At 43.6% G+C, this 27,385-nt stretch overlaps 1 protein-coding gene across 4 annotated transcripts in view; it reads right to left on the reverse strand.

Moving 5' to 3' along the window:
- LOC137796088 (contactin-4) overlaps window positions 1–27,385 on the reverse strand; it is a 46,807-nt gene that overhangs the window by 9,294 nt on the left and 10,128 nt on the right. For all 4 annotated transcript variants that reach the window (XM_068593769.1, XM_068593768.1, XM_068593771.1 and 1 more), the window contains 11 exons: window positions 24,374–24,516; window positions 23,959–24,088; window positions 23,478–23,628; window positions 16,503–16,630; window positions 15,688–15,860; window positions 13,782–13,899; window positions 11,797–11,955; window positions 9,528–9,677; window positions 8,827–8,897; window positions 8,202–8,436; window positions 7,995–8,110 (listed from right to left, as the gene is read on the reverse strand). In XM_068593769.1, coding sequence (XP_068449870.1) covers window positions 7,995–8,110; window positions 8,202–8,436; window positions 8,827–8,897; window positions 9,528–9,677; window positions 11,797–11,955; window positions 13,782–13,899; window positions 15,688–15,860; window positions 16,503–16,630; window positions 23,478–23,628; window positions 23,959–24,088; window positions 24,374–24,516 — 1,574 coding nt within the window. The remainder of the gene's footprint in view (window positions 1–7,994; window positions 8,111–8,201; window positions 8,437–8,826; window positions 8,898–9,527; window positions 9,678–11,796; window positions 11,956–13,781; window positions 13,900–15,687; window positions 15,861–16,502; window positions 16,631–23,477; window positions 23,629–23,958; window positions 24,089–24,373; window positions 24,517–27,385) is intronic.

Genomic DNA, 27,385 nt, shown 5'->3' on the forward strand with positions numbered 1-27,385 from the left:
GACCTGCATGACCATTAACATGCGCTGTGATTGGTCAGTGAAGCTACCATCTCAAACCAAGAAACTAGAATATCAGGATTTACTAATGACCCCTTTCCCACAGAGGTTCATGTGTGTCTGATGAGTGAAATGCGGATTATCTTACTGTTTTATACATTTGCAGTTGTATTTAATCATAAACAAGCCACGACACTGTTGTTACTACTGCACCTGGGGCTGCTGGTGGCTCTCCCTGCGGCCTCTCCCCACGCCAATGTGCACTGCTGTCGCCGGTGCTGCTGTGTTGTCTGTGCACTGCTGCTGTTTTGTTAAAACTAAATGTGACTGGCTGGTTGTTGATATAGACAACATACATTGTAGATGACCCGACGGGGTGGTGCTGGTCAAGTCGGTCAGCCAGGATGCACATCATCGCGAGGCACTGGTCTACGGAGTGTCCGGGGACGGGGAGCGGCTCCACGGGTCGGGTGTCCGCTGCGGAGTAGGTCCACACATGGACTGTACGAACGCGCCGTGTATTGAGTGTGTCGGTCTGTGAGAGCAACTCCAGGGACACTTTTTCACCCCCAGTCCTCAAGTGATGTGGACTATACAGCACACATTGAAGGCTTAGCTCTAAAATCACGGCCCGCCACAGGTATGCGCATTGCCTCCAATTTGTGTGAATTGCGTCTTTTTCTGATCACAACACAACTAAAACTGAAAAGGTAAAAGAAACATAAATTACAGAAGTAGGTCTGAAGTTGGTACTGGATTGTCCTGCCAATAACCGGCAGACTTCATTGATTCATCCACTTGAGAGCTGAGGGTACCGCATGTATGAAATGTGCCTTGTAATTTAGGAAATTCTTCCAGGACGTTGAAGAGAACAGCATCTGTTCTGTTGTCTCCCCTACTGATTCCTATATTGTAAAGGAAATTGAACGTTTGCTAAACGCTTTCCCCAAACAGCGATTGTCCAATGGTCGCTTAGCAACTGTAAGTCGGGATGGGAGAAGGAGTGTGCATGGAGCGGTAGTGGAAGCAATACGCTGCATTGAAAGAGTTTAAAGACTCGGGACTTCTTTATTATAGCCTTTTTAAATCCTGAAAACAAGTACAAGAGCAAAAGTGTCGAGAATAGATTAAGCTGTGGGTTTATCTGTATGTCTGGATGAATTAGTTAATCACGGCAGAAACCTCGTGCTGCTTCCAACACCCCGGTAGCGCCTCATTTGTTCATTAACTACGGTAATTTGAGGGTCAACATGTGTTCGACCTTAGCCATGCTCTTAGGTTACGTTACTGGATTTACCCATGATGCCTTTGACACGATCATCTGTTCGTCCTACTATCCCGATCCTTTTTCTCAAGTAAAAGACAACATTCAGTTTGAAAACAATTAAACATAAATATAATCTGCCTTTTCATGTGCCAGTAGCTGATGACAGTCAACAACATCAAAGTTGCTGTTTAAATTAAATTATATTAATGTTATTGCTGGCAATACAAGAACAATGCAGCTCCGTAATTTGCTGGATTACCAACCAGACAAAGTGTGCAGCCACCCAGGGACCTAATATGTCCTGAGCAAATGGCAAAAACAAATTAGTCTGAAGAATTTCAGTTCATTTTTGATTTCCAAGGGGTGTCATCAATGGATGTGGACCAAAATGCCTCTGGAAGCAATATGTCTGAACGAGTGTTGTCATTTTAATGCCATCAGAATTTGAAGATAAACAGTTTTTTACTCACTCTACTTAATTATGAAAAAAAGAAGCGCTGCCGGCTCGGCAGCTTCAACACATCCAAATTAACTGCAGCCATCTTGGCCGTTATCTTTGTCTCAAACACGCACTCCAAGTTTGATAATCGACTGTGATTGGCCCATCAGATCTCAAGTGGCTGGAAATCTGTCCAAAGGGAAGAAGGGGCCGGACACATCTGCCAGAGAAAATCAGCTTGCAGATTTAACCGGGTCCCAGGCCAAAACCCTATACCTGTAGAGGGAGGCCAAACGTCATTGGCCGCGTTTCCCAGATTCGTTCGTTCTTAAGGACTTGAGAAGGCTCTTAAGAAGGGTTCGGCTGAGAAGGAGCGCTAAGATAGGAGGGTTTCCCAGACGCGTTCTTAACTGCCTTCTTTAGATCTCGCCAAAGAAGCTTCCTAAGACGCTCTTAGTGGGAGCTGTCCACCGCCGTGTTGCCGAAACTAAATCAATTGATGCCAGGCAAATCGATCACCCACCACTTTATCAGTGCATAAATCACACACAATACCCTGTGGTCCCCACACACAGGTGCAATTATGCTACGTGCGTGTGTGTCTGTGTGTGCCATCCACGACACCAATCACCCAGGGGAATCCAGCCATGGCATGAAATCCAGGGTGGACCTGGCGAACCTCGTCCCGTGTGGTGGGCATTCTGATGTGTGTGCGGGCATGGCGCAGGAGGATCGGTGTCACGCTGCCACACTCCGCGAAACCGATGCCTTGCTGAGGCCGGTGCCGTCCCCCACCACCTCCAGGAAGCTCCCCACTGCGTAAAAACGCAGCGCGGCCAGGAGCTGCACCTCCGGGCTCAGGGCAACATTGCAGCGGGTTGGCCTCTGGATGTGTGGTGACACTAGTCTGACGAGGCGATGGATCTCCACACGGGGAAGCCGGTACTTGGACTGGACAGCCCGGTCCGACAGCACATTAAGTGGGGAGAAGTGCTGACGCACACTTGCATTCATGTAAACTATCTGGCTTCGCACATGGCGACGCTGTTGCAGCGAGACTATGCTGTATTTCAGCCATGGTGGACTTCAGCAACACCTTTATATAGACTAGCAGGTGCAGCCTCTCTTGATGAGGTTCGAGCCGCGTTCAATTACACCTGTCAGTTTCCCTGATATCTGTGAAATACCACAGGGTTGTTGATGTTTTTATAGCTAATGTAAACTCATATGAAGATGCTGAATGTGTGTGAAAACGTAATGAGTCATAGTAATGATGATTAATTTTATTTATGTAGCTACAGGAACACATGGGCAATTCTTTATTGTTATATCGATATTTTTTTTCTTATGCTATTATTTTGCTTGCGTCAGTGTTCTGCAGCTGTGGGCGCACATTCATCATTACGCATGGTTTTAGTATTCCTTTGAGTGTCAGATATAACGTTCCCTGACGCGGCTGCAGCGAGCGAATGGTCGCTAAGAAGGCTGTTAAGAGTGGGTCAGACTAATCTTACATTTCCTTCTTAGTGAAAGATCGTCTTAAGCTAAAAACGACTCTGGGAAACACGTTCTTCTTTCACAGCGCTCCTAAAAAGCTCTTAGCGTTTAAGAGCTTCTTAACAAATCTGGGAAACGCGGCCATTGTCAATTGATTTTTGGTACTTCAAAAATGTTCACACTATACTGTAGTACAACATCAAAGTATGCGTGGCCTGTCCTGCAGAGTGGCTTTGTGTCAAAATCTGTTTTTCTCTTTTTGATTTATATTGCACTTGTAGGGCTGGTTGGAGTCTGGCCAAATAATGAACGGCCGTGTGTACACTGCTGGGTGCGGCTGATCTGAAAGACTTGGATAGGGCAGAAGAGCACTTGTTTTGCCCTGGGGCCTCGCTTACAGGTTAATCCCGCCATGCAGAGACTTTTATAGAGGCGTATAGTTTTGATGGTGAAGCAGACAGACTCAAAAGTTCAAAGTGTTCAGAAGATAGTGTTCGCTGAAGTATTACACTTTCTAAGTCGGTTATCACTTGGAGCTGAATTGAATTGTCCCAGGGCGCCTGCTATTTTCTTCCATATAGGGCCTATAAATCAAAGTATTTGGACATAAGAGCCTAACATGGTATGACATTCACATCCAGGCTCAAGTGCAATCAAACAAAACCTCAGAGTTGCAGAGGAAAGTCTCCTCAATATATTCACAGTCCATAAATGGCCTTCAAGTTTCGTAGTGCGATGGCATGCTTCGTTATAGCATCATCTTTAGGAGTAGCAAAGACTTTGAGCATGTCAATCAAATGTCCTATTCTCCACCTTAACCTAACAAGATGATTGACTACAGGATATGTGGGTTTCATGAAGGTGGATCCTCCCTCAAACGCATCGTTCATTCTAACCAAACGTCAGTCCTCAGGATAATTGCGCGTGCCTGCTCCCCTTTAGAAGGGAGAAAAGGCAAACGCCAAATTTCATGATGTTCTCTTTCTAAAATGGCAAATAAACTCAGAGACTGTTTCTTTTCTCTGCTGACGAGCAGTAAATGATCATGACTACATATGATGAATTTAAATCCATAATGATGGCAAAGTCTAATACTGTGTTCACATTCGAAAAAATGCTAGAAAAACGCGATGCGCAGCGTTTAAAAGTCTCACATGAAAGGTGCAAGAAACCATTGTGGTTTAAAGAATATAATATCAGCCGCCACTTTTCCACCATGCATGCTAATGCTGCGTTCACACCAAAATCATTGTGGACATGACGCACGAGTAGGTTACATGTAAAGTAAATGCACAGACGCGAATGGTTGCAAAAAAGCTAATTTTAAAACTCATTGTGGCCCCTGAGCCAAAAGGTTTGCCCACCCCTGGGCTATATGGTTGCTGCTTGTGTAGCTAGTTGCAAAAAAACCCTGTACGATCAAAGAGGAGCTTACCTTGCCAAGCGTTGTGGATATGTGCCAAAAGCCAAGATTTTCTGGTTGAGGTAGTTGCTACCAAATTCAGTCAATACTTTTCTTTTCCATGTCTTTCACTGAGGTAAGCAGTGTTTCTATATTGGTCATTACAGCTGACGGTTGCATAACACATCAATAGCCCAGTTTATGTTTTCTCCTTATTTTGCCATGTTGTTTAGTTTTTTCCGCAATACGTTTGGAAAGGCTGTTCTTCTGGACTGTAAAGTACAAGGACACCTCACTAAAAGGAAAGGCCTTGCCGTGGCATTCGTTGGTCACCACTCATGGGAAAACCCTTTGGGGCAGATCAATCCTGCTGGGACAGATAGATATAGGCCTACGAGTGCTCTCAAGGCTCTCTGCCCTACAGCTGGCTGCAGCATCGTTTCTCCCTATCAACCTGATAATCTGATTTTTATTTCTTTTTTTCTATCCTTTTTGAAGACATACATACAGCTGTTATCATGATAGTTTCATTTAGGATAAACAAAAACCAAACAGGACATCGGGATCCATCAAACAACACAGCAAGCAAGGCCAAAACATCTGTTTATGATGAAACGCAACTGCACGCTAAAACATATTGACCACGGCTCAAGTCCCACTTGAAAACATAGTCAGAAAGCATCACTAGTGGAACCACTAGTGTTGGCGCTGAACTATTCTCCAGAAACAAATCACTGACGACTGATTCTTAATAGGGATTACTTCTTAACTCCCAACAATAAGGCCTCTGATGAAATACATTTTGTCCGAGCACTGTGTTCTAGCAGAGTGTACGGACAGGGCACAGTAAATGGGATGTACTGTATTCTTCAGTTTCTCTGTCTCCCTCCTATCTTGATCTTGGCTGGAGTGAGGCCTTTAATGAGGCTGTGGGTATCCTCTACTGGGACATTCAAGAAGTTATTTCTGGGGTTCATCCTGAAGACTGCAGACACACAAGTTTATATTCCAGCACTTTCTAGGACTCGGGGGAGGGAGGGGAAGAAGGTATACTTTTCCCAAGCGCTCCCCAATAAGCCATCGCATTACTTGTAACAAATTGCACAAAGACAGTTCTGCATTTTTACTGTCACAAGCTACTTGAAGTAGTTCAATCAAGCCGTATAGTAACCGCAATAAACTTAAAAGCCCTCTATGATTCATAGCATTCCTACGATTTAGGGAGATCGCATCCACCCGGCTCTTTCCATGGCAATGGCTGAGCCAGACGCCAACGGTGCAAACAATGTGGCAACAGGACTCAAACAGCCAACAGTGTTGACCTGAGTGGGATCGGAGGGTGGCCGCTATGCTTCCGTGCTTGAACGCGCTTGTTTTTTATTACCCTGCCAGAAGTAGTTCTTTCACTTTATCTTTCATGGAACAACCTACATGAACAGTCACTGCTTAGCCCCTGACCCCTTTTAAGATTGTGTACATCACCTTAGAGCCACTGCAATCTTCTTTTGCGGAGATCTGCAGAGATGTGCTCATTCTAATGGCCCATGTTGCTCTGTATCTGATGGGCGTGTAAATGCCAGCATGTGGATGTGTAAACAGCTGTTTGATACTACCAGTTTAAAACGTGACAACCCGTCGCTTTTGTTTCCACCGCCCCCCAGGTGGCCATCCGTTATTGCGGGTAGACGTGCCAGTGAACCTGGTGACTATTCCCATTATCGCTCCAAGGAAACTAGTGTACTGGAGGATGAGTAGGTCTTAGTCAGGAACACCTTTATAATATGGCCCTGACGAGAAAACAATGTGTGTATGGCACGGATGTGAACAAATGACTGCGCTATAGGCAGAATTTGTCCTTGCACTATTGTACATTATACTATTATAACATATAACAATATTCTCAAAGAGCCAGTTTGAGTTAATGACACAAAGGAATATAATTTACTTCCGCACTCCACACCTTGAGATATTCTTCTTAATTGCCACGGCGGTCTAATTGCTTGTCGAGTGAGCCAAATTGTCACTCTATCCAATATCGAAATAAATGATGCCTTTAATGAGACATATCATCTGGATAAACACTCTCATCTAAATACATGAATGTGACAGTGATGAAGTTCTGGAACTAATTACCTAACTCAATATGATACAAGTAACTTTCTAAAAGCAGACTCAGCGTCTGTGCATGCTAAATAGAATATTTGATAATGACTATATTTTGCAGCTGCTGTATAACTTTAATTATGAACCATAGCTAAACAGAACTGATTGTAGCAGCCCTGTACAGTAAACTCTACGGCATTGTGCCCAGGCCCTGCAATTTAAATGATCCACTGAATCCTGATTTGAGAGGTAATTTAGGTTTAAATTAGAATAAGTCACAAAAACCCAGTGGACATGTTCAGGAAAAGTTTGTCATTCTAAGAATTGACATGAATATCTAACCAGTTTAAAGTAAACGTATCATGCTCATGTTCAGGTTCTTGCTTGTATCTTCGGTTTCCACTAGAACATGCTTCCATGCTTAATCTAATAAAAAAAGAAAATCGCTTTTTTTCCACTATTTTTCTTGTATTTCTTTATTTTCCTCCGTGTGAAATGCTACATTTTAGTCTCTTTAAGCCCTGCCCCCTCCTTAATCTTTAACTTTTTAAATCCAAGAGTGAAATAACATATCTCTATGTTTTTTAAGAAATAATTATACAATTATTGGTAAATGAAATGTTTTGCGACAATAAAAGTTTGTAAAAATAAACGTATATTATAAAGGAGGTAGTTATTTATATTGGAACAAAGTTGTACATTTAGTTTCCCTATGTCCACATGAATATTTATAAAAAAGCTCAGCTAAACTGCTCTGTCTCGCTACCAAACAAGCTGTTATGGTGCATCAAACCCTTGTCTTATAACAATGTGTGTACCAAAAACTGGCGATGACCTCAAAGCTTCTTCATAGAGGTCAAGCCACCTGGGAATACCCGACCATATAAAATACCTGGGGCTTAGGAGAGACTGTTATTTTTATCTAGGTTTTTCACAGCCAAATCCCAGGAGAGTGTTTGTTGTACCGGATAGTGATGTATGATGTTCACACTTTCTTTTATTTATTTATTATTGTGAATAGAGGCTCCCAGACATCCTTGGTATTGAGGTCTTGTGGAGGCTGCAACAGCTGCCAACAGACCTCTTCATCCTCGAGATAAGCCGGTGAAAAATCTCCCGCTCCAACACATGCAGTATTTCAATGTCAGAATATTTCCCCGTTGTCGCCACTGGCGGTTCTATTCAAATGAACACCGGCTTATTGTACTGCCAGTCATTCTGGGATTAATGTCTGCTCCTTGTTTGAATATTCCTTGTGGCACTATTATTTAAACTTTTCTTTTTCATACCTCATACGCAATGATCTTCCCGCTGCCGGACCCGCTGGGAATCGGTTCCCAGTACACTTCGATCTCAGAGGCTGACACAGCGCGGGCCCAAACTCTCGACGGCGCCTCAGTGGGCTCTAAATGGGAGGGATCATGAATTATGCATGCGAGCAATTAGGAGTGCAAGATCAACTTTATTTCTGTTCGCGGCGCACACGGGACACACACCTTCCTCTGCAGAAGACACTGTGACGACGAGGCTGAACGGGCCCTCTCCCATGCTGTTGTAGACTCCCACCTTCACTTCAAACTGGGACAGGGGTGCGACGCTGTCGTTCCTGTAGATATATCTCGACGCATCGGCTGATGCCAGCACCGTCTGGATCCAGGTGCTGCTGCCAAATGGGCGGAAAGCCACAACGAAGCCAAAGTCCTCTCCGCTCTGCTGTTCCTCTGGAACGGGCTGAGAGAGGGGCACAGGAATGTTACGCCTTTGACCCCAACAACTGTGAGAAGCAATTGAATCGGGAGGGAGGAGAGGGTGTAGAAATAGTTTTTCTTTTATGTCCAACAAAGTATCGAGCAAATGCCCTGCATCTTTCTGCACTTTGAGCCACATCTTAGGAAAATGAAGTCGTTACCTAACTTCAGATTTACACATATGAAAGTTGCACAGGCTCCGTATCTTCACTTTGATTATCGCAGCGGGACAGGGGGCGCGCAGGCTGCAAATCAGGGGAGCTCTGCCTTTAATTAAAAGCCGTTCACTGCGGACGCGCCCTCCTCCAGTCCGTTCTCGCCGAGAGCACCATCACAATGGATGACCACTCAGGGATTCTCGTGATCCTCTTACCTCCCACGTGATGACGAGTTCTCCTCGAGCTCCACCGCCGCCGCTCACATTGACCGGCGCGACTTTGGGAACTGAAACGGGCACAAAGGAAACTCGTGTCAGGCAGGTGCAGAGGATTCTGCTCCAGCTCACGACAGTTGAATGAGGAGGTAAAAGTCCCTACAGAAAGCTGCTCATTGGTGTAAAGGGAGGAGTGTGTGTTCGTCACACAGCGGAGGAGTGTGCGTTGTGTTGAGTGACGTTGCTGACCGCGTACGGTGACATTATTAGTCGAGCACCGTATGTCGGCCCCATGTGTGAGGCACGACGGGAAACTTGTCCCCTTGTAATTCAATCAGCGGGACAGAAATGACTAAACAGCTCAAAATAGACACATCATGTCTTACGTGCCAATAGGTCACTCTCTCTCTCTCTCTCTCTCTCTTTCTCTCTCTCTCTTTCTCTCTCTCTCTCTCTCAATTAATTATGTTCCAGAGTTCTGACCTGACAAGAGCTTTGAGTGTGGATGCTTGAATGCTTTAAAAAGCGTAACTGAATTCCCACTTCGTTTGCATGCGACTGAGTAATCAAAGCATTGGCACGAAAAACGATCGGCATGTTCGAAAACATCACAGGGAGCACCGGAGGAAACAGATAAATCACATTCTCCAAGTGGGGCTGATTAATTTGTTACGGAGGGAGACAACAAATTGAGAGTTTACCTGCTGCTCCGGTGCGAATCTGTTTTGATGGCGTGCCGGGCTCTCCCACGCCAACACCGTTGATTGCTACCACCCTGAATTCGTAATCCACCCAGGGGTTCAAATCTTTCACTGTTGCATGCATCATCTGTCCAGGCACAGAATCAGGAACTAGGATTAAAGAATTTAGAATTGAGATGTGTTGCTTTCTTTTCTTCTTTAAAAAAAAGTCACATTTCACATTTGAGCTCCAACAAATACAAAACAAAAACATTTCACAAGCCAATGAAGTACATCAACATGAACTGTTGACATATTATTCCTGTTACAACACGTCCAGTACACCTTTAGCATTTATTATCGTCATGCAATTCACACACACATTCAAGGAATATACAGATTTAATAAGCTGTCGCTTCAGCTGACGTGACTGGCATTACCGACATGAACATCATCCTGCAATCGGCTTGGTACGTCCCTCACATAAAACTGCTATGTTGAATAAACCGGTGTTGAGGTAACAGAAGGATGAAATGGCATTACAGCAGAGGGAAAAAAATAGTTTTGCTTAAACTTGTCATTACCAAGTCAATGTTGATAGCGCAAAGTAATGTCTGTAGAATAATGACACCATCTGCGTTCAGACTGGCTCCCTGTGAGCCTCGCAGCCACCGTGCAGTTCAGTCTGCCTCCGGTTACGACCTCCTGGGATAATGACGGCTCCCTTCGCGGCACGAAGTGAGCAAAGTAAAGCTATTGCGCGAGGGGAGCGGACGGCACTTTTGTTTGGGAACGGACAAACGGAGTGACTTGTATTGCAATAGCACTGTCTTGATCTTAAAGTTCGGGTGGAGAAAATATCAAAATCTGTGGAAGCTTTATCTTAGTGGTGATGAATCAATATTTTTGAACAATGTTAAAACAAGCGGGAACCTCGGGCGGAGAGCTCTCGGGCATTCGAGGCTTCCAATACAACATTTAGTCGGCTTTCTTTCGGCTAGATCTGTAAGTAACGAAACCGGCCCACTTATTAAAACTACTACGCTTTTATTGCCGCACTGTGTGGTTGGTAGTTGCTAAGCCCCGACTATAATACCGCTTTGAAACGCTGCAGGGGGGGCGGTGGCGGTTGAAGACTTGTTTATTGCCACTTTAATGATTATTTCTGACAAATAGCCTGGTAAGTAGAATGGAGTGTAAGGAAAATGAAGAGAAGAGCCGCCCGATGTCTCTATATATTCTCCACTTTATATAACCGATCGTTAGCAACCTCTATCGCAGACGAAGAAAGGACATAAAAGCCCATGAAGGCAGTTTGAATAAGCCGTGATACGACCTTCTAACACCATTTCACACCTTGTTAACAGAGTCAAGATTAGGTTTCGAATGCGTCGCCCCCATCCCCTGTAACATCACAATCACCTTTTCATAATAACACAGCAGCCAACACTTGCTACGGTCTAAATTGAAGACAGCCTCTTTGACGTGTCTTAACGTTATTATTTTTCACAAAGGTAGAGCCGTTGAAGTGGAATGCAACGGCTGTAACGGCTGTGTGTCTGTAACTCAATGACTTTCCTGTTCCTGTTTCTTACCCCCAGGGATGCTGGTCCTAGCAGATGCTTTTGGAGCTAACATTAACATCTGATCAAATAGGATGTCTGCCTTTTCCTTGGATGAACACATTTTATTTTGCTTTGTTTTATTTTGGCGCTGGCAGGATCATTTTTTTCCCAGAACTGCACACATAGCTGTTTGAACAAGAGCTTGACGTAAATTGGCCAATTACCGTGTCGCAGATATATGTGTGTATATATATGCATTATTGGAAATGTAGGAGTATCCAGAGTTTTGGGAGTTTGACCGATAGGTACTTGTCTGGATACCGCCGCATCTGCTGCATAGACTTTGATTATTCTTTTCCACATTGGTCTGTTTTTGAGCCTCTCAGCCTCATCAAGCTGCAATGCCAAATCACTGGAGTTTCCCTTCAAGGAATCCAAAATGTTGGCTTATGTTATGTGCTTGTGCTAAACAGCTGCATTATTATCAGCTTTTGGTAACTCCAGTGTTGTGTGGTTTTAACAAGCCGCATGTTAGATTCTGCTTCCTGCGTGAACTTCAGAATGATGAAAAGAGCCCAACGTGAGCGACTTTAACAACGGGACCCTTAGTTGAAGGGTCTCTTTGAAAAGAAGGAAAGTCTCCTGTGGCCACAGACTCGCATATTACAGTGTCAACTGTAACAGTGTTAACTTCCATGCATGGAAAAATAACAAGCAGCTGTTACCTGTTCTCACAGTCTGCCAGCCGATAGAGAAGGGGGTCCTGGCCTGGACCATGTACATGGTAACAGGACTGTGGTTGTCAGGTCCGGAGCCCCAGGACAGTTGCACAGCGGTGTCAGTGACGTCGCTCACCTCCAGGCCCTCCGGGGCGCCAGGAGGTCCTGCAAGAACCCGAAACGAGGACAGACACCTGCATCAGCCTCACTGCACAAAACAGCAGCCGAATCAAAGGGAGTCACTTCAGGTGAGCGCGGTGGACTCAGAAGTGATTCATAACTCGGCTAACAACCTCCGTGTTGTGGAGGTGTAATGGGTTCTATTGGGAGTGCCAGTCTAATCAATACACCGGGTAGTGCGGTTCACCGAGGTCAAACTATCTACTGTATGAGTTTACTTACAGCATGTGTGAGGCCAGAGTTTCAGAACTACAAAAAAGAGAAGAACCAAATACGAGATACTTTTTCACAAACTATGAAAGAAGTTGTGCCCAGGTGAATCGAGAAGTCTCGTCAAGCGAGAGGGACTATTTCTCTCGTGTGCGCTTCTTCTCTAAACTAACTAACCGGGATGAGAGACATCATTATTTTATGATAGCAATGGAGAGGCTATTACTGGCCAGGGATTTATAGAAAACAAGGCAGGATTTTTCAATTGAGACCTCACTGAAATTAAGGGGAGCACAAACATGGGATCAGACAAACAGGGCCAGCGGATTTACCCGCTAAGCCCGCAAATCTGCAAAGAGCAGCCCTGAGCCCTCAGCGGGACTACCTGCCGCTGGAAGAAGATCACTGGGTATGAACGACGCTCGGTTTCAGATTATACGCACGATGATCTCACGCCTGGCCTATCTTAACCTCAGACAACAGTGTTATCCCCCCCCCCCCCTCCACCTCCATTTGGTTATTTCAATTCAGTCATGGGTGACTGGCTGTGACCGGCACAGCGGTTTACAGTAAAAAAAAAAGAAGAAGAAGAAAAAAGGATCATGGCAATACAGTGACTGGTGGAGAGAAAGCTAATTATACAGACTTTTTTGGAGCATACTGTAGTGTGCTTTGCCCACCAGCTGCCTTCACACACACAACCTCTCACTGATATCAAGTTCAAATATCGTATCAGCCGTTTAAATCCCACAATGGAACTTTGAATTCTTCATGCAGACGTCAAGATCTCAGTTCGAAAACTGCATCGCAGGTCCGACCCGTTGCGGACGCATTCGCTAAACTGGGCACAGAATGGAACGAATATCACAAGTCGCGCCGAGGAGATGATTACGACGCCAAAGAAACTGAATGCGCTTGGGAAATCATGGACGAAAAAGAACAAAAACAACACGAGAAGTTGATTTTGAAAGGACACTGAGAAATGTGATGCTAGAACGGTGGCAGGGCCACTGACCAAGAGTCAGTATCTAATAGAAAACATTAACATTAAGAAAAGATCACGTCACACAAACTGCCAAACGGGAAAGAACGCACTAAATTCCAAAAATAATGCTTCAAAGGTCACGTGGGTCCTTCCAACCTCCGATATGCGCGTGTGAAGCTATAAGATAAGCTAAGTTATAACATCAAACATGTCGTATGTCGTAACAGAACGTATGAAGTTGAAAACTTTAACAGGAAGTGTTTTCACACTTGAATGAAGCCGTTTTCTGATCTTCACCGGATAGCCGCGAAGCTTTCAGAGTAACTCACCTGTATCTCTTTAACTGGATGATCAGAGAGCGCATGGGTTGAAAACAAAATAAATTAACATCAAAATGCTCATGGTTGTCAATCAGAAAGCCTTTTAAGCTGTTTTTCCTCCGAATCTCTCAAAACTAACATCATAGTGCTGCAGCTCTCATCTGACAGCAGCGAGACGTGTGTGTCACGATGTTAAGGAAAACACACACACACACACACACACAAACGCACTCCACTAAAAAAGTTGAAAAACTCCAGAGAGAGTGCTACAAAATGACAAGCAGGAAGAGGTGTACCTTTGACAATTAAGTCGGCTGCTGCTGAGACGGTGTCAACTTCTGTGTGCACCATACACACGTACTTCCCAGAATGCTTTAGCTGAATGTTCCTCACCATCAGGTCACCTGCAAATCCCTGATGACAAAGACACATTGGTACAAAAGTCTTGCAAAGGAAGAAAAACAGCAAAAAAAGTAGCAAAGTCAGAGTTGAAAAAAAAATGGAAACGAGAAGTATGAAAAATCCTCAGAGCACATTCAATTTCTTTCTCAGTCATTCGCAGTAAATCCTCCACGGGAGAATCTTTGGAGGAATTCACAACAGAGGACTACGAGAAAAAAGGAAAAGAAAAAACATGACAGGGTAGCAGAAAAAAATGACTTCAGCTTTACATTGAAGGTTTTGGAGGCCAGTGCAAAATGACTTGTTTCAAAACAGCTTTTTTTGTTTGCTCTGGATCGGTGTTTGTTGTGTTCTTACTTTCCCCTTCCAGCTCAGATGAATGGCTGAGACACAAGACTGTTCGTGTTTCTTTTAGCATTGCACTGCTGCGTGCGCCCACACATCCGTATGTTTCTCCAAACTCCTTCCAGAAACCGACCCCCTTGCTTTGTGTAATATAACCAAGGTGAGTCGAACAGCTGTCGCGGCTATGTTCGCCGCGGAAATATCAGTGCCGTCCGGGCGACTTCCGTGGGCCGGGCGGACTCGATCGGGAGTACAAATAGAAATGTTGTTTGTCGTTTAGTACCGATTTGAAGAACACGACATAACTTGCTAATCAGTGAGCTTCAGAGGTACGGTTTCCACCTGTTTCCAGTCTGTATGTGTGCTAAGCTAACCAGCTGCTAGCTCTAACCGCAGACAGACATGAGAACGTTTATCTTTTCAGCTCTTCAAAACGATCAATATTTCCCCAAAAACTATTCCTTGAACATGCATCTTGTTTGTATTATTCATACCCAAACTGTAATGTGAAAACAACAGTTTGCCTGTGTTTCTTTTTTTTTTTACAGCCAGCCAGACGCAGCCACTTCCTGGCATATCCGAGCAGTTATGCAACGACGCTGTGGGCTTCCTATGTACACTGGGGGATATTCGATTCACGCAACTCCCTATAAAACCACAAATTGTCATTTTTAGTGTGCTTTGGAGGCCTCGCTTGCATCACTGCAATGCACATCATCCTCTATCACAGCGAGAAAACAACTAAAACCGAAAGGCTGCTACTTGTGCAAAACACAACAATCAACAGTTCTATCAAAAACCAGGAAAAGAGAACATCTTATACCAGTGCTAGATTAATTACACTGGCTGAAATTTAGATTCATTTTATCAAATATTTACTTCCTTTCAAGGCCTCAAGCCTTTCCGATTGCTTGTATGTAAGTACAGTGTCGCGGCCTTCTGTTGTCTCGTAGTGGAGGCTTGGAACAAACTTATCTTAATAACATAAGACAATAAACTTCTGTTGATAGTTTCATGGGAAAACCTAAAAAGTGTTGTTTTTTTATGATTCATGATGCCCTGCAGAGCCGCTGTTTGTTACACATGTAAAACGAGATGTCAATGTTGACCGTAGTTATTTCAACCCAAACCTTTTCCTAGACCTAACTACGCAGTTTTGTTGCCTGAACCTAACTGAGGACTTTCCTGTGAAGATAGAGGTTTATTTTGAAAGTAACAAGGAAAACGCATGAGTTCCCTTTCATGAACCGTTATGTGAGGATACACCATTAAATGCATATATTTTCAATGCAGGTTATGATGAGTAACTAGACGGTTAAGAAGCGCTCAGGGAAAACAGCATAGCTTCGATATCCACCCCAGCTTTTAAAACAATTATATGGGTCAAATCGTTGGTTCTGATTGTCCTGGCTTAAAAAACCAAAAGGAACAAGCATTCAGCCAGATCATACATACCCCTCCAATCATCTCTAAGTGCTCCTGCTTGCTGAAATCAATGGCTTTCCCATTGAAGAACCACTTGAAGATGGGAATCAGGGACGAATCACTGGACACCTCGCATGGCAGCACAATGCTCTGTCCCACAGTGGCGTCCAGACTCAAGGGCGGGACCAAGATCTTGGTCGGCTCTAGGGCATCATGGGAAGGAAAAGGGAGAATTAATTGTGGCAGCATGTAGCGCTGTACATCTATAAAATCCAGCAAAAATGAAGAACGCAATAAAGCCTAATTTGCCCAGAACGGTCTGACAGATTCTGCTCTATCAGTGTAATTAAGTGACCTCAAATAACTTCACTTAGGAAGCGAATGCCTCTCATAACTCAGTAATGAATAATTAAACACACTGCAATCACAATGTCAACTAGAGAGGGGGGGTGGGGGGGAGAAAAGAAAAAGAACTCCCACTCTATGATCATCATTATTTAAAAACCCAAATATGAAATTGCTACAGCAGCTCTTTTTTAAATTAAATGTTAGTGTCAAATATTCCTCACTCACAGCTCACCCCCCCCCACACACACACACACACTCTGCTACATGCACAATAACTCACAGCTGACAAACCCACGGATGACTTATACGTCTGTCAAGGCGGCGGGAACATAAAATGGCTATATATTTCATTATCAATTTCATGCTTGAGCTAGTATTTTTTATTCCCTCCCCCCCCCCCCCCAGCCCCCCTCCTTAACAACAGTATGAACCCTTGGCTACAAAAGGTACAGGAGTGAAAGTGTACGGAGAAGAAACAACAACAGCAATGGTCATACCTTTCACCAGCAGTGTCCCCGTGCTGCTGGATGTTCCGAAATGGTTTCTGGCCAAACACGTGTACCTGCCTCCCTCCCATGCGGAGATGTTGGTGATACGTAGCGTCCCGTCCTCCATGATCGTCCGTCTGGAAGAGAGCAACAAAACAGCCCAGCTCTTAATCCGTTGGCTGTTAATTGAATGAAAAGTGATGATAAGCATCAAATTAGAAACTGCTTCCTGGCCAGAGATATGGTGTCATTTCTTCGGCCATTTCAACTTTTTTTTTTCTGACATTTAATTTTAAAATGAAGGCTTCAGAATCTATTCTAAAAGTCTATTTGCACGCCTCAGAAGATAACAATTATCTTAGCTGAAGCAGAACAGATTTGCTGTAGGGTCAGCACAGTATTGGCAGCGCAGCAGCTTAAATGCACATATTAATTGGATACACAGCGGGCCACCAGGGCCGGGCAGCGCAGTGATAGGAGGAGGAGGAAGAGGAGGAAGAGGGAGAAAGAGCGAGAGAGCAAGGCACTGGAGAGAGAGAGAGAGAGGGCGATTTAGAGCGGGATCTTTACCTGCAGCCTTATCACTCTGCAACACGTGGAGATAGTATCAACACGCTGTAAAGCCATTTCTGAATAGTAATCGCATGGAGACATATAGACACACTTGATATATATATATATATATATATATATATATATATATATATATATATATGAATAAAATAATAAATGTCAGGCTGGTCTCAAGGGAGGATTAAAGAGGGAGTGTGGATGGGAGTGCTCGACCAAAAAAATTAAATAATACAATCGTGTAAGGAGTTTTGACCCCATTATGGTCTGGTTGTAGCAGCTTATGGGTTACTTTAATGTTCTAAATTTCTTTTTTTTGTTGCAATGTTCCCTCATAAAAAAAGATGCAGGCTCATTAGAATACACACACACACACACACACACACACACACACACACACACACACAAACCCTTCCCTCAGGATTAATAAAGTTCTCTCTTATCTTATCAGAGTATCTCAATCCTCAGCTTGAGAGTTATCTTTGCAAAGGTGCACAATATCTTTCCCATAAGCCAATCAGAGCGACTGGGCTTGTTTGTGAGGGAGGTGGGGACTTAAAGAGACAGACGCTAAAACAGAAGGTTTCAGACAGAGGGTGAATACAGGTATAAATAAATATAAGAAAATAAGTGTATTTTTGAACATGAACAACATTAAAGCATTTATGGACCTGAACATGAGCTTAGTATGTTCCCTTTAATGCAAAATAATTTGTTTCTCATTACTGTGTGAGAGAAAGAGGATTGTCCTTTACTGTCCTGTCTTTGACTGATATCAAATAAAATATAAATAAGAAGGATTTTTTTTCCAGCCTTGTGTGGCGTTAGTAGAGCAATTATTCATGTTCTACCTCACAACAACCTTTACCAATAAGTAGGGCATCCTGTATGTAGCCTGAGTTGACTCCGAGAAGAATGCATCCACATTTTAAATGAACTCAGATCTTCTCTTAGCTCAGACAACAAGACGCCGTTCAGAGACACTCTCCTGGCAAAATCAAATTGAAACAGTCAAACTTCAGAAAGGGGCTTTAGAAAGTAAGCAGCATTTTGCATTCCCGCCTGGAACGCACATTTTTTTGGCGCTGTGTGCTCTGCACAGACAAACTGGAAAGCATGTAAACATATTCATAAACGAGGCCGATAATGCGCTCCTGTTGTGACCTTTTGGATCGAGTAAATCAAACAGGAATGCTGTGAGCAGCCAGCGCCGAAAATCAAACAGTTTCACACTGGCTCCGCATTGGAATAAATATGTATTCACTGGAGGCCGCGCTGAGACCCAGAGAGCATGTCTGACACGGGGTGCTTTGCGCTGATTTATTGACAAAAATATCAAACGCTGAGTGATGGAGGCGCGCTGAGAACATGACCCGAGGGGGCAATGAGCTGCGAAACAAATAGAAACACGTAGAAGCTATCTGCTTCTTTGTGGACAAACTCGGTTTATGTTGGGACTTTTTTTTTTTTTTTTACTCTTGTCCCAAAAAATGCGTTGCCCGAGTCATTTACTTACCTTTCCTTCATGACCAGCGCATGGGAACCCCCGTATCCCGGAAAAACGTGACAACTAATCAATCACATGGTGCTCGCATGTTGATGATCTGCATGTATCGATCGAAGCCAGAATCCAAATGAGAACGAGAAAGTTAAAAAATATATTTAAAAAAACACAGCAAGAGACGAGCTGCATGCTTTGCACTTCATGTAGGAAAAAAAACAGCGTGCAAATTAAAACCCACCAAATTAGAGTCAGCGTGTTCCTCAGTGTTACACGAGTACATTTAACGCCACTCTGATCAGATCTCTGCGCCTTTCTCTCTCTCTCTCTCTCTCTCTCTCTGCTCCTTGATAGATTGGCTGTCAAAAAACACCGCACAGACGTTGCTGGCGTGATCTGAAATCGGGACATGTAATTGGAAATCCCTCGCCGGGTGCATCAGATGGTGGTTTTCCTAACAGAGCGAGCAGCTCTCGCAACGCACGGCAGCGTTTCAGTGGAGTTCAGGTAATAATAATGAACTGCGTGAAAGCCCTTTTGAACGGCATATGAAGTGAGAAGTGTTCGGTTTTGATTATTGCGTGTTCCTGATTCACTCACATCAATGCATCGGAATGAATGAGCACGAACTGTGTTAAAAAAAAAAAAAGTTTTACGTTTATGCTCCCTTTCGCCCAGGACTTCTGCCAGCAAATTTCAATGGGCTACTCAGGTCTTATCTTCGTGTATTCACAGAGGACTCTGGTGTTGGTGAATTCCAACCAAAGACTCATCAGGAGTATTTGCACTCAAGAAAGAACTTCAGTGAGTTAAGCTGGACTCTGGATACAGCTGGCAAAGACTTTCTTTTGGCTCCATTTTAAACTTTTTGGACTGAAAAGTTTTGAGTAGAAACTTCCTACTCGAGTCAATTTTGAGGAAAAACACACCTGGAGTTTGATAGCCAAAAGACTCTTACTATCAGGCTGTTCAGCCAAATATTGCTTTAAAAAAAACAAAGTTTGTACCACCTCTGTACTAAATGTACCCGTGAGATCTTATAAGAACACTTGGGTATGTGGATGAAGTGGACATCCCAAAGGAAAAGAGTCCCGTTCGAGTAATCAAATGGAAGGCTGAGTATTATTCGATCAGAGCAGCTTTGGCCACATACAGATGTTGGTATAACTTTGGAGAAGCTCTTCATTTCAGCAGCTATTCAAAATCCCACATTTGTAAAATTCTTAATGAACTATGTAAAACCCGGCTAATGGTTCTCACTTTGGCAATGGTGCATTCAAAGAAAACGTGTGCGCATTTCCACAGATTCCACGTTTTAAAAACAACAATTTAGTTGAACATGTTTTGTGGGAAGCCAGAGAGGAATCGTGATTCTTTTTTATTCTCCTTTCTTTTGCTGGAGTGACTCCTGCTGGGTGGTCATTGAGGAGGTGAGGGAAGGCAGCGGGTGTATTAGGCCCCAAACAGCTGAGCTCCTCACACTGTGTGCAACAGTGGAGTTAGCGTTGACGAGGGTCGCTGGAGAAGGGGAATCGACCGTCTGTTAAGACTGTTAAGCCTGTCAAGCTTTCCAGTTCCTCACGGCACAGTTGATATTGTTAACAGTGGCAGATTTACCATCAAAACTCTCACTTTAAAACTCTAACTGGAGACGTCATCGGCTGTATTAAACATAAGTCCACATTTTGTCAATGCTTGACTCATTTTAAAAAGAGGCTTCTGAATATGAACTTCATGGCTAGTGACATGATATCACGCTAAAAAGTTAGCCTCCTCACGAGCTGAAGTTCCATTGTAGAGGTCATTTTTAGAAATAAAGTGTTCTTGTATTACGGCTGTAAAGCTAGTTGGCTCTATATGGCTAAGTATGATCCTATTTGGCTGCTTGGAGTTCACACTTGTTGAAGTATCTTTTTTACAGTTTTATTTTTGTCCGTAAGCGTCTGTAAGAGAAGTGCTGATCTCCGACTAAATGCTCACAGCCGTCTGACGCGACATGTTTGAGAATTAAGGAAAAATGACTTCGCATGTGCACGTTTCACATTTCACATGTTTACAGCCTCTCTTTCTATAAATACGCAGGCTAACCGTCGGTGCTCAACATATGCTTTCTGGAAATCAGATTGCATTCATTTGCACGCATATGATGCCTTCGACTACAATTGATTTTGATGTCGCGTCAGCTGTTATTTTTTTCTTTGGCTGGCAATACTTGACAAGAACATATCAACTCCAGAATCTTAGGACACGTTGAAACTTTCAGGATATGAAAGAAAGAAAAATCACTTCCCGGCGAGGTTCTCGGAGAAAAAATTGCTGCCATTAAGTTAATTATACTGTTTGAGACAAGGCTTTCTGATGGTGAATTATATAAGAGATGTGCGTTTCAACTGGTTGTCTGATGAAAGGGAAAAACCGCGATGCAGACCCTCAGAAAATCACCTTAATGTCCTATCAAGAGGCCAAAACAACGATATCAACGGTGGGAGCGTTTCCGTTTGGAGCGTCCCTAAGAGGGTCGGAGCTGCCTTCAGTCTCACAGCGGTGCAAGTGGATTCGTGTTGGAAAGTGATTTTTCGCTGATTTGACTTGTTTCTGGGTTGAGTCTCTTTACTGGTTTTTTTCCTCTTTACTTGGAGCAGTGACCGAGCTCAGCACCTCGCTTTTCTGAACCTCCATTACATTTTCCTCCCCCAGTCTTTCACCGAGTTTTTTTTTTTACAAAAGCAGCTCTCCTACTGTGCTCCCAACTCCATCAGCTCTTATCGTGTGCATCAGTGTGTTGCAAACAATGAACTGTTTTTCTTTGAACTCGTAGGTGTCACCTTAGACCCTTAAATCATGACATGGTGTGGCCTGTCATGTCGCCCGCGGTGGAGTTTTGCTCAAGGATGCAATGAGTTCTTTTTTTCCCCTTCTTCTCACACAGAGAGCCGCCCTACAAGGTCTACTACATCCAGCACTTTGACTGCCACGAAGAGCTCTGACGCTGTGTTAAAAAAAAGGAAAGAAATTTCACTCTTTTATCTTCAGCCTCATTGCCTCATTGTTACATCTAGTAAAAAAAATGATTAAAAAATAAGCTTGAAACAACAGAAAAGCAACATCTTTTCCAACGTGAGGGATAAAGGTGTCTCTCTCTATCTTGGGTGAAACAAAGCCGTGTTATGCAATGCTGAGCTAAACACCCCTCCCCCCCTGAGTCACCCTGAGCAGACGCATAATAAATAACATTGAGTGCGAGAAATGAAAGTGACCACGTGAGTAAATCCTTTAACACAGGGGTGTCCAAAGTCCGGCCCGCGGCCTATTCACGGCCCGTGGCCGGATTTCATACGGCCCGCAGCTTCGATCTCATAACGTACTTTTTATGGCGCGCCAGCTCTGTCGGAATAAATAAATCATAAAACGTTAAAGATGTAATTCTTTCTTTCACCACACGGTGGCCGCCCCATTCTCATGTCATCTGGCTCTGCATCTAACCCTTCTCGAATAATTTCTGCGATGGCGACAGCAAAAAAAAAGAAGAGAAAAGTGGGCGGTGAGGGCCGCCGCCTTTAGGAGCGGTGGGAATTACAATACTTCTTCAATGAAAATCGAGGCAATATTGTTTGTCTGATTGGTAAAGAGACGCTTGCCTTGTTTATGGATTCCAACGTAGAGAGACACTACGAGTCTAAACATGCTACAACGTACGACAAGCTAACAGGGAGTGAGCGCGCTGAAAAAGTGAAGCAACTTCAAGCTGCCTGGCAGCGCAACAGCGATTCTTCACGAGGGCCAGTGAGTCAAATAAAAACATCACCAAAGCTAGCTATGAAGGCTTTTCCAACCGAACTGCAACTTTTCCAAAGATACTTGTCCCAAACGGAGCCCTGCACCGCGCACTTCCCAAAGCTGAAAGAAGTCGTTGACAGTTTCCCACAGAACAACGAAGGTGCGCAAATGAAGAGTTACGCAACAGCTCTCACATCTCTTTCTGTGGAGTTTCACAAACGCTTTGGAGACTTTAAAAGTTATTAAAAAGCACATGTTGCGGTTCTCTTCTCCCTTCTCCGTGGACCCCGACGATGCTCCTCCACAGCTGCAGCTGGAGCTCTTTGAGCTGCAGTGAGACGACGGGTGCCGCGGAAAACACCAGCAGTGTTCGCTTGTTGACTTTTACCGGCAGCTGGACAAAAGCAGATTTCGGGTAACGCGGTTATTCGCTAAGAAAATGCTGAGCTTATTCGGTTCCACATATTTGTGTGAGCAAACATGCTCAGTATTGAACTTCAAAAAGAACCAATTAAGGTCTCGGATGAGTGGCTCTCACTTGCGTGACATTTTACGAATCTCAACTACTGCCCTCAAGCCAGACCTGGTCACTTTGCTGAAATCTAGATCTCGGCATCACCCTTCTCATTAGAACGTTATCTGTTCATTGATCAATCGGAAATTGAGTGTTTTGAATAATAACATTTGTCAATTTTAACAGAAAAAACTGTAGATGTGACACAAACTATTGCTTTTCTGAAAAAATCTTCCAAAAGACAGGCAAAATTCACTTGTTTTAAAGTCTAAAGATAACAGACCACTTTGCTTTACTTTTAACTCCTGTTTAAAATGTAAAAGAGGCAATGTTATTTAATTCATAGAAATGTAAGGTATTCTATACAGTTTGTTCATTGTTCTCTGGCTACATTATATTTTATTTCGTTACATTGTCATTTGAAAAATAATTAATTGAGACAGTGAAAGTGTCTATTTTCATGTAACTTTTGTGGTTAAAAACATGTCAGAAGGAACTATTGGTCCCCGGGCAGCTTTACTTTATCAAATTTGGCCTTCTTTGCGAAAAGTTTGGACACCCCTGCTTTACCATATGCCACGAGGAGCGTGGGCAGCGGCGGCGCGTACAATAAACGCCCTACCTCTGGCTGTCCTTCAGGAGCTCGCCCTCTCTCCACCAGGAGACGGTGGCCCTCGGGGAGGCGTGGGGGCGGCACTCCAAGACCACCTCGCCCCCCCTCCGGATCACGGTGGCCTTCTTCACGGGCCGCCGGGTGAAGTCAGGCGGTGAGGCTAAGGAGCAAAACTGCGTTAAGGGCCATTTGTTTCCGCTTTGCGGCAGCGGGCGCAGCAGCCGCGCATCAGCAGAAATGTCAAGTGCATTACGAGCAATTACGGGAATTTGACTTCACCGCCACGCTGGGTTATTGTATGAGAGAATTATGGAAATGAAAGAGAGGGGGGCTACGGCTCAGCGTGGAGCTGGCTCTGCCTCTTATCATTTATTTATTTCAGATAGGAAGCATTTTCATTCCACTGACAACACAATGTACATGCAGTGTATCTCTACATTGCCTCTGGTTGAATTCGTTGTAAATAATACAGCGCGAGCAAACTGCTTACCTACAACCTTGAGCTCAGCGCTGGCATACACAGCTCCGTGTTCACTCTCTGCTACGCACTGATACATCCCGGAGTCCAACAGACTGATCCTGGATATGGTCAGTCTGCCCGCCTCCACGTGGATCCGGCCCTGCAAATCAGGCCAGCTGATTAATGTTTGACGACATCTTTTAATGGTTTATGTCTATTTTCTTTTCTTTTTTTTTACTCTTTTGCAAGATGAGTGCACGCTTTCGGATCATCCTTAAAATTTAAAGGTTTTCAGCGGAGCCCGAGGAAGATTTGTGTTTCTCAATGTCCTTTTAAAGTTGTATAATTGTAAGAGACAACACAATACAATACTCAATAAAACCACAATGAGGTTCTCACGTTGTATGGCAAATGTCAAACCGTTGCTCGACTTGTGGCGTCTTACCTCCGCTGTTAGCAGCTGACCGTTCTTCAGCCATTTGTATGTGGGCCTCGGCTTACCCATGGCTTTACATTCCCACTGCAGATTAGCATCGATGGCCATGTGAGCATCTTTCAGAGTCTGGACCCAGTGCAGATGTTCAGCATCTGTGGAAGATACAGATCAATATGATACAAAAAATGAAATTGCAGATGTATTTAGTTGGACCAATATCTCATTTCCTTCTAATTAGAAGGAACTGATGAGTGTCGTGATCATTACAATGGTATATTCATTGGTTTAACACTTTTTGTTGACATATAATAACTGGATCGCATTAACAGCAGCACTTTTTGTCTTTTTCCCCCCAAAAAGGCTGCATGAACAGTAGAGAGCAGCTTTTTTATCTTCAAACATTCACAGCTTGTTTGCTCTAAATGTGGAGTGAATTGCTCTCTAATTTTGACTGCTGGAGTGGTTTTCGGGTCAGATATACAAATATGAAACATGGCATATTTGCACGACGTGTTTCATCTAATTTGCTCTTGGAATCTGCGTGTATTTAGCTCCTGATTCCACTGAGGCAGCAGCTCATTACGCAGTCAGTGCCCGGGACCGGCCTGCAGGCTGCAGGCGGGGATTGGAGATCACCAAGAGGGAAAATGTATTATGCTGCTAATACTATAATAAAATAAAGCAACGAGATGTCAGAATGCCATCCATTTGCGTTGAGACTCAACTCTACCGGAAAGAAAAAAACGATTCTGTTACTCATTAAAGTGAAAAATAGTTTGATCTGTCGGCCTCCGTGCGATGGTAAAGCAACAGGGTCCATAAACCAAGAGACAAAAGAAAAATATAGCTCATACAAAATACAGTTGCCACAACACCTGCAATCAGAGGGAAAGAGGGGGGATGGAGGGAAGGAGAGGATTAGGGCCGAAGGGAAGAGGGTGGAGATGGTGGCTCACTGCATCACTGAGGTAAATGTAGCCAAACCCTAAATGTATCAACCCCAAAAAAAGAAACCCGGCAGCCTGCAGGGATCTCACACTTCCTCGATCTTCAAGTTTAATGAGAACAACTATTCCTTATTGGATGCTCTTGATATCTTGATCATTTCTTCATTGTTCATTTTTTCCGACTATTTTATTCATAATAGTATTTTTGGGGGTTCTGTAGTTGTTATTAATTCATATTTCTCTTCTCAACTGATTTATTGCAGCTTTCGACATGTCGCGTTACTTTGTTTCTGCTTATTCTTTCTCTTTCTCATTTTTTCAATACTCTATTTACTTCAATGTGTGACCCTTCAGGAGCGCTTGATTTGCCCAATCCACAACCTGAATGCACAATTAACCCTTCGCATGATCTGACCTTCAATGCAGGGATGAGGCATGAAGAGTACGTAGAGCTAATTTAAAACTCTAAATTGTGTGAAATGAGGGCACAGGGCACAAAGTTTACTCAAATTTAGTGGGGCAATCTTTTGGGGTATCTCGGCCAGCGCTTTGTCTGTCGTATGCCGGTTATTATTTGAAGACCAACTCAAGAGATAGAGAGAGATAGAGCTTAATAAAAAGCTAAAAAGTCATCAGATGATGGCCGTTGGTTCCAAGATGGCGGTCTGGTCAATGTGTTCCGCCTTGTTTTCTCTCTTCATACAGACTGAATACCTGCACGCAACAAAACCTGCTCAAACGGGATTGTTCAACACTTACAAACAGAAACCAGAATGCTGCCTATGTACCAAAAAGCTGCCTCCAGATATGTGGTTTCTATACATCCCCTCTCCAGCCCACGGAAACAGGTTGTCATACATTATCAGAGTATCATGTGTCATGTGCCAATCAAACTGGCACCTCCAGAGTCCTGGTACTCCCTCTACCATGACAGCTAAAAAATACATTTAAGAATATTTTGCAGAAATTAAAAAAAAAAAACTAGCACATCATCTCATGGTAGTGTTCAGTCAAGCTTGAAGAAGCTTTAGAAATACTGATACAGTCCTTCTATATTTTCCTAATTTATCAGGTATTACCTGAGAGGATTACTTTAAAAAAATAGTGCCAGGTGAGGAGACTTCTAAAGAGTCAAAGCTAGATTTAAGGATGTTCCGACTAGATACAGGAGATACAGGGGTTTAGCAGTGATGAGAAGTGCATTGTAGGGAAGTGTATTGTTCGCCATTGTACTTCGAGACCTGGTAGATTGGATTTTACACACTAGTTCTGTAATTTGTTTGAGTTATTCACCTTCTCAGATGCATGTAAATGCCCACGTATGTCATATTTCCAGTATTGCAATGCTTGCCTCGGTAATATAACTTCTTTTGATTAAATGATCAAAGCAAACACATTGGAATTGTTGTCGTAATTATTTTTGCCATCAACCCTGAGGAAGAGGAGCTGTTGCCCCGGTAACAGCTGGTGGGGATCCAAATAAATACACCGAAAATCAATCTTGGTATAATTACGATCGAGAGAGAGAAAGAGAGTGGGAGAGAGAGAGAGAGAGAGAGAGAGAGAGAGAGAGAGAGAGAGAGAGAGAGAGAGAGAAAACTTTGACAGCCACATTGGATCAATATTCAAGTTTGCATATTATCACCGTGGGATTCGGGGATGAAGCTTTAATCTCCAGCAGGCTGGACTTTTGTAACGGCCTCTGCTCCAAAAATTATTCAGCTTATTCAGAAAGCGATCGCTGAGTCCGAACAGAAAAGAAGAGCGGGTACGTCACAACAACGTCCAGGGAGTCATGCAACGTGCAGCAGGATGCTGTTACTTTGCACCACAAGAAGTGGACCAAACTTCCTTTAAATCCAGGTTCTTTTTTTTAATGTTTTCACCTGCCTCTGACTGAACATTTTGCCTTAATTATTTTTCAATCTTGCAGTTCTTCATGGTTTTTTATTTATTTTCCTAATTGGATTTCTATCTTTTGAATTTGTCGGTTCAAGTCGGGGCTCGACCATTTTGAAATGGATTATGTGGAGCACCTTGAATTGCATTTGTGTGTGTGAAATACGCGACACAA

Source organism: Clinocottus analis, unplaced genomic scaffold (assembly GCF_023055335.1).
Source record: "Clinocottus analis isolate CAN_PGR_092001 unplaced genomic scaffold, fCliAna1.0.p SCAF_3, whole genome shotgun sequence".
NCBI lineage: Eukaryota > Metazoa > Chordata > Actinopteri > Perciformes > Cottidae > Clinocottus > Clinocottus analis.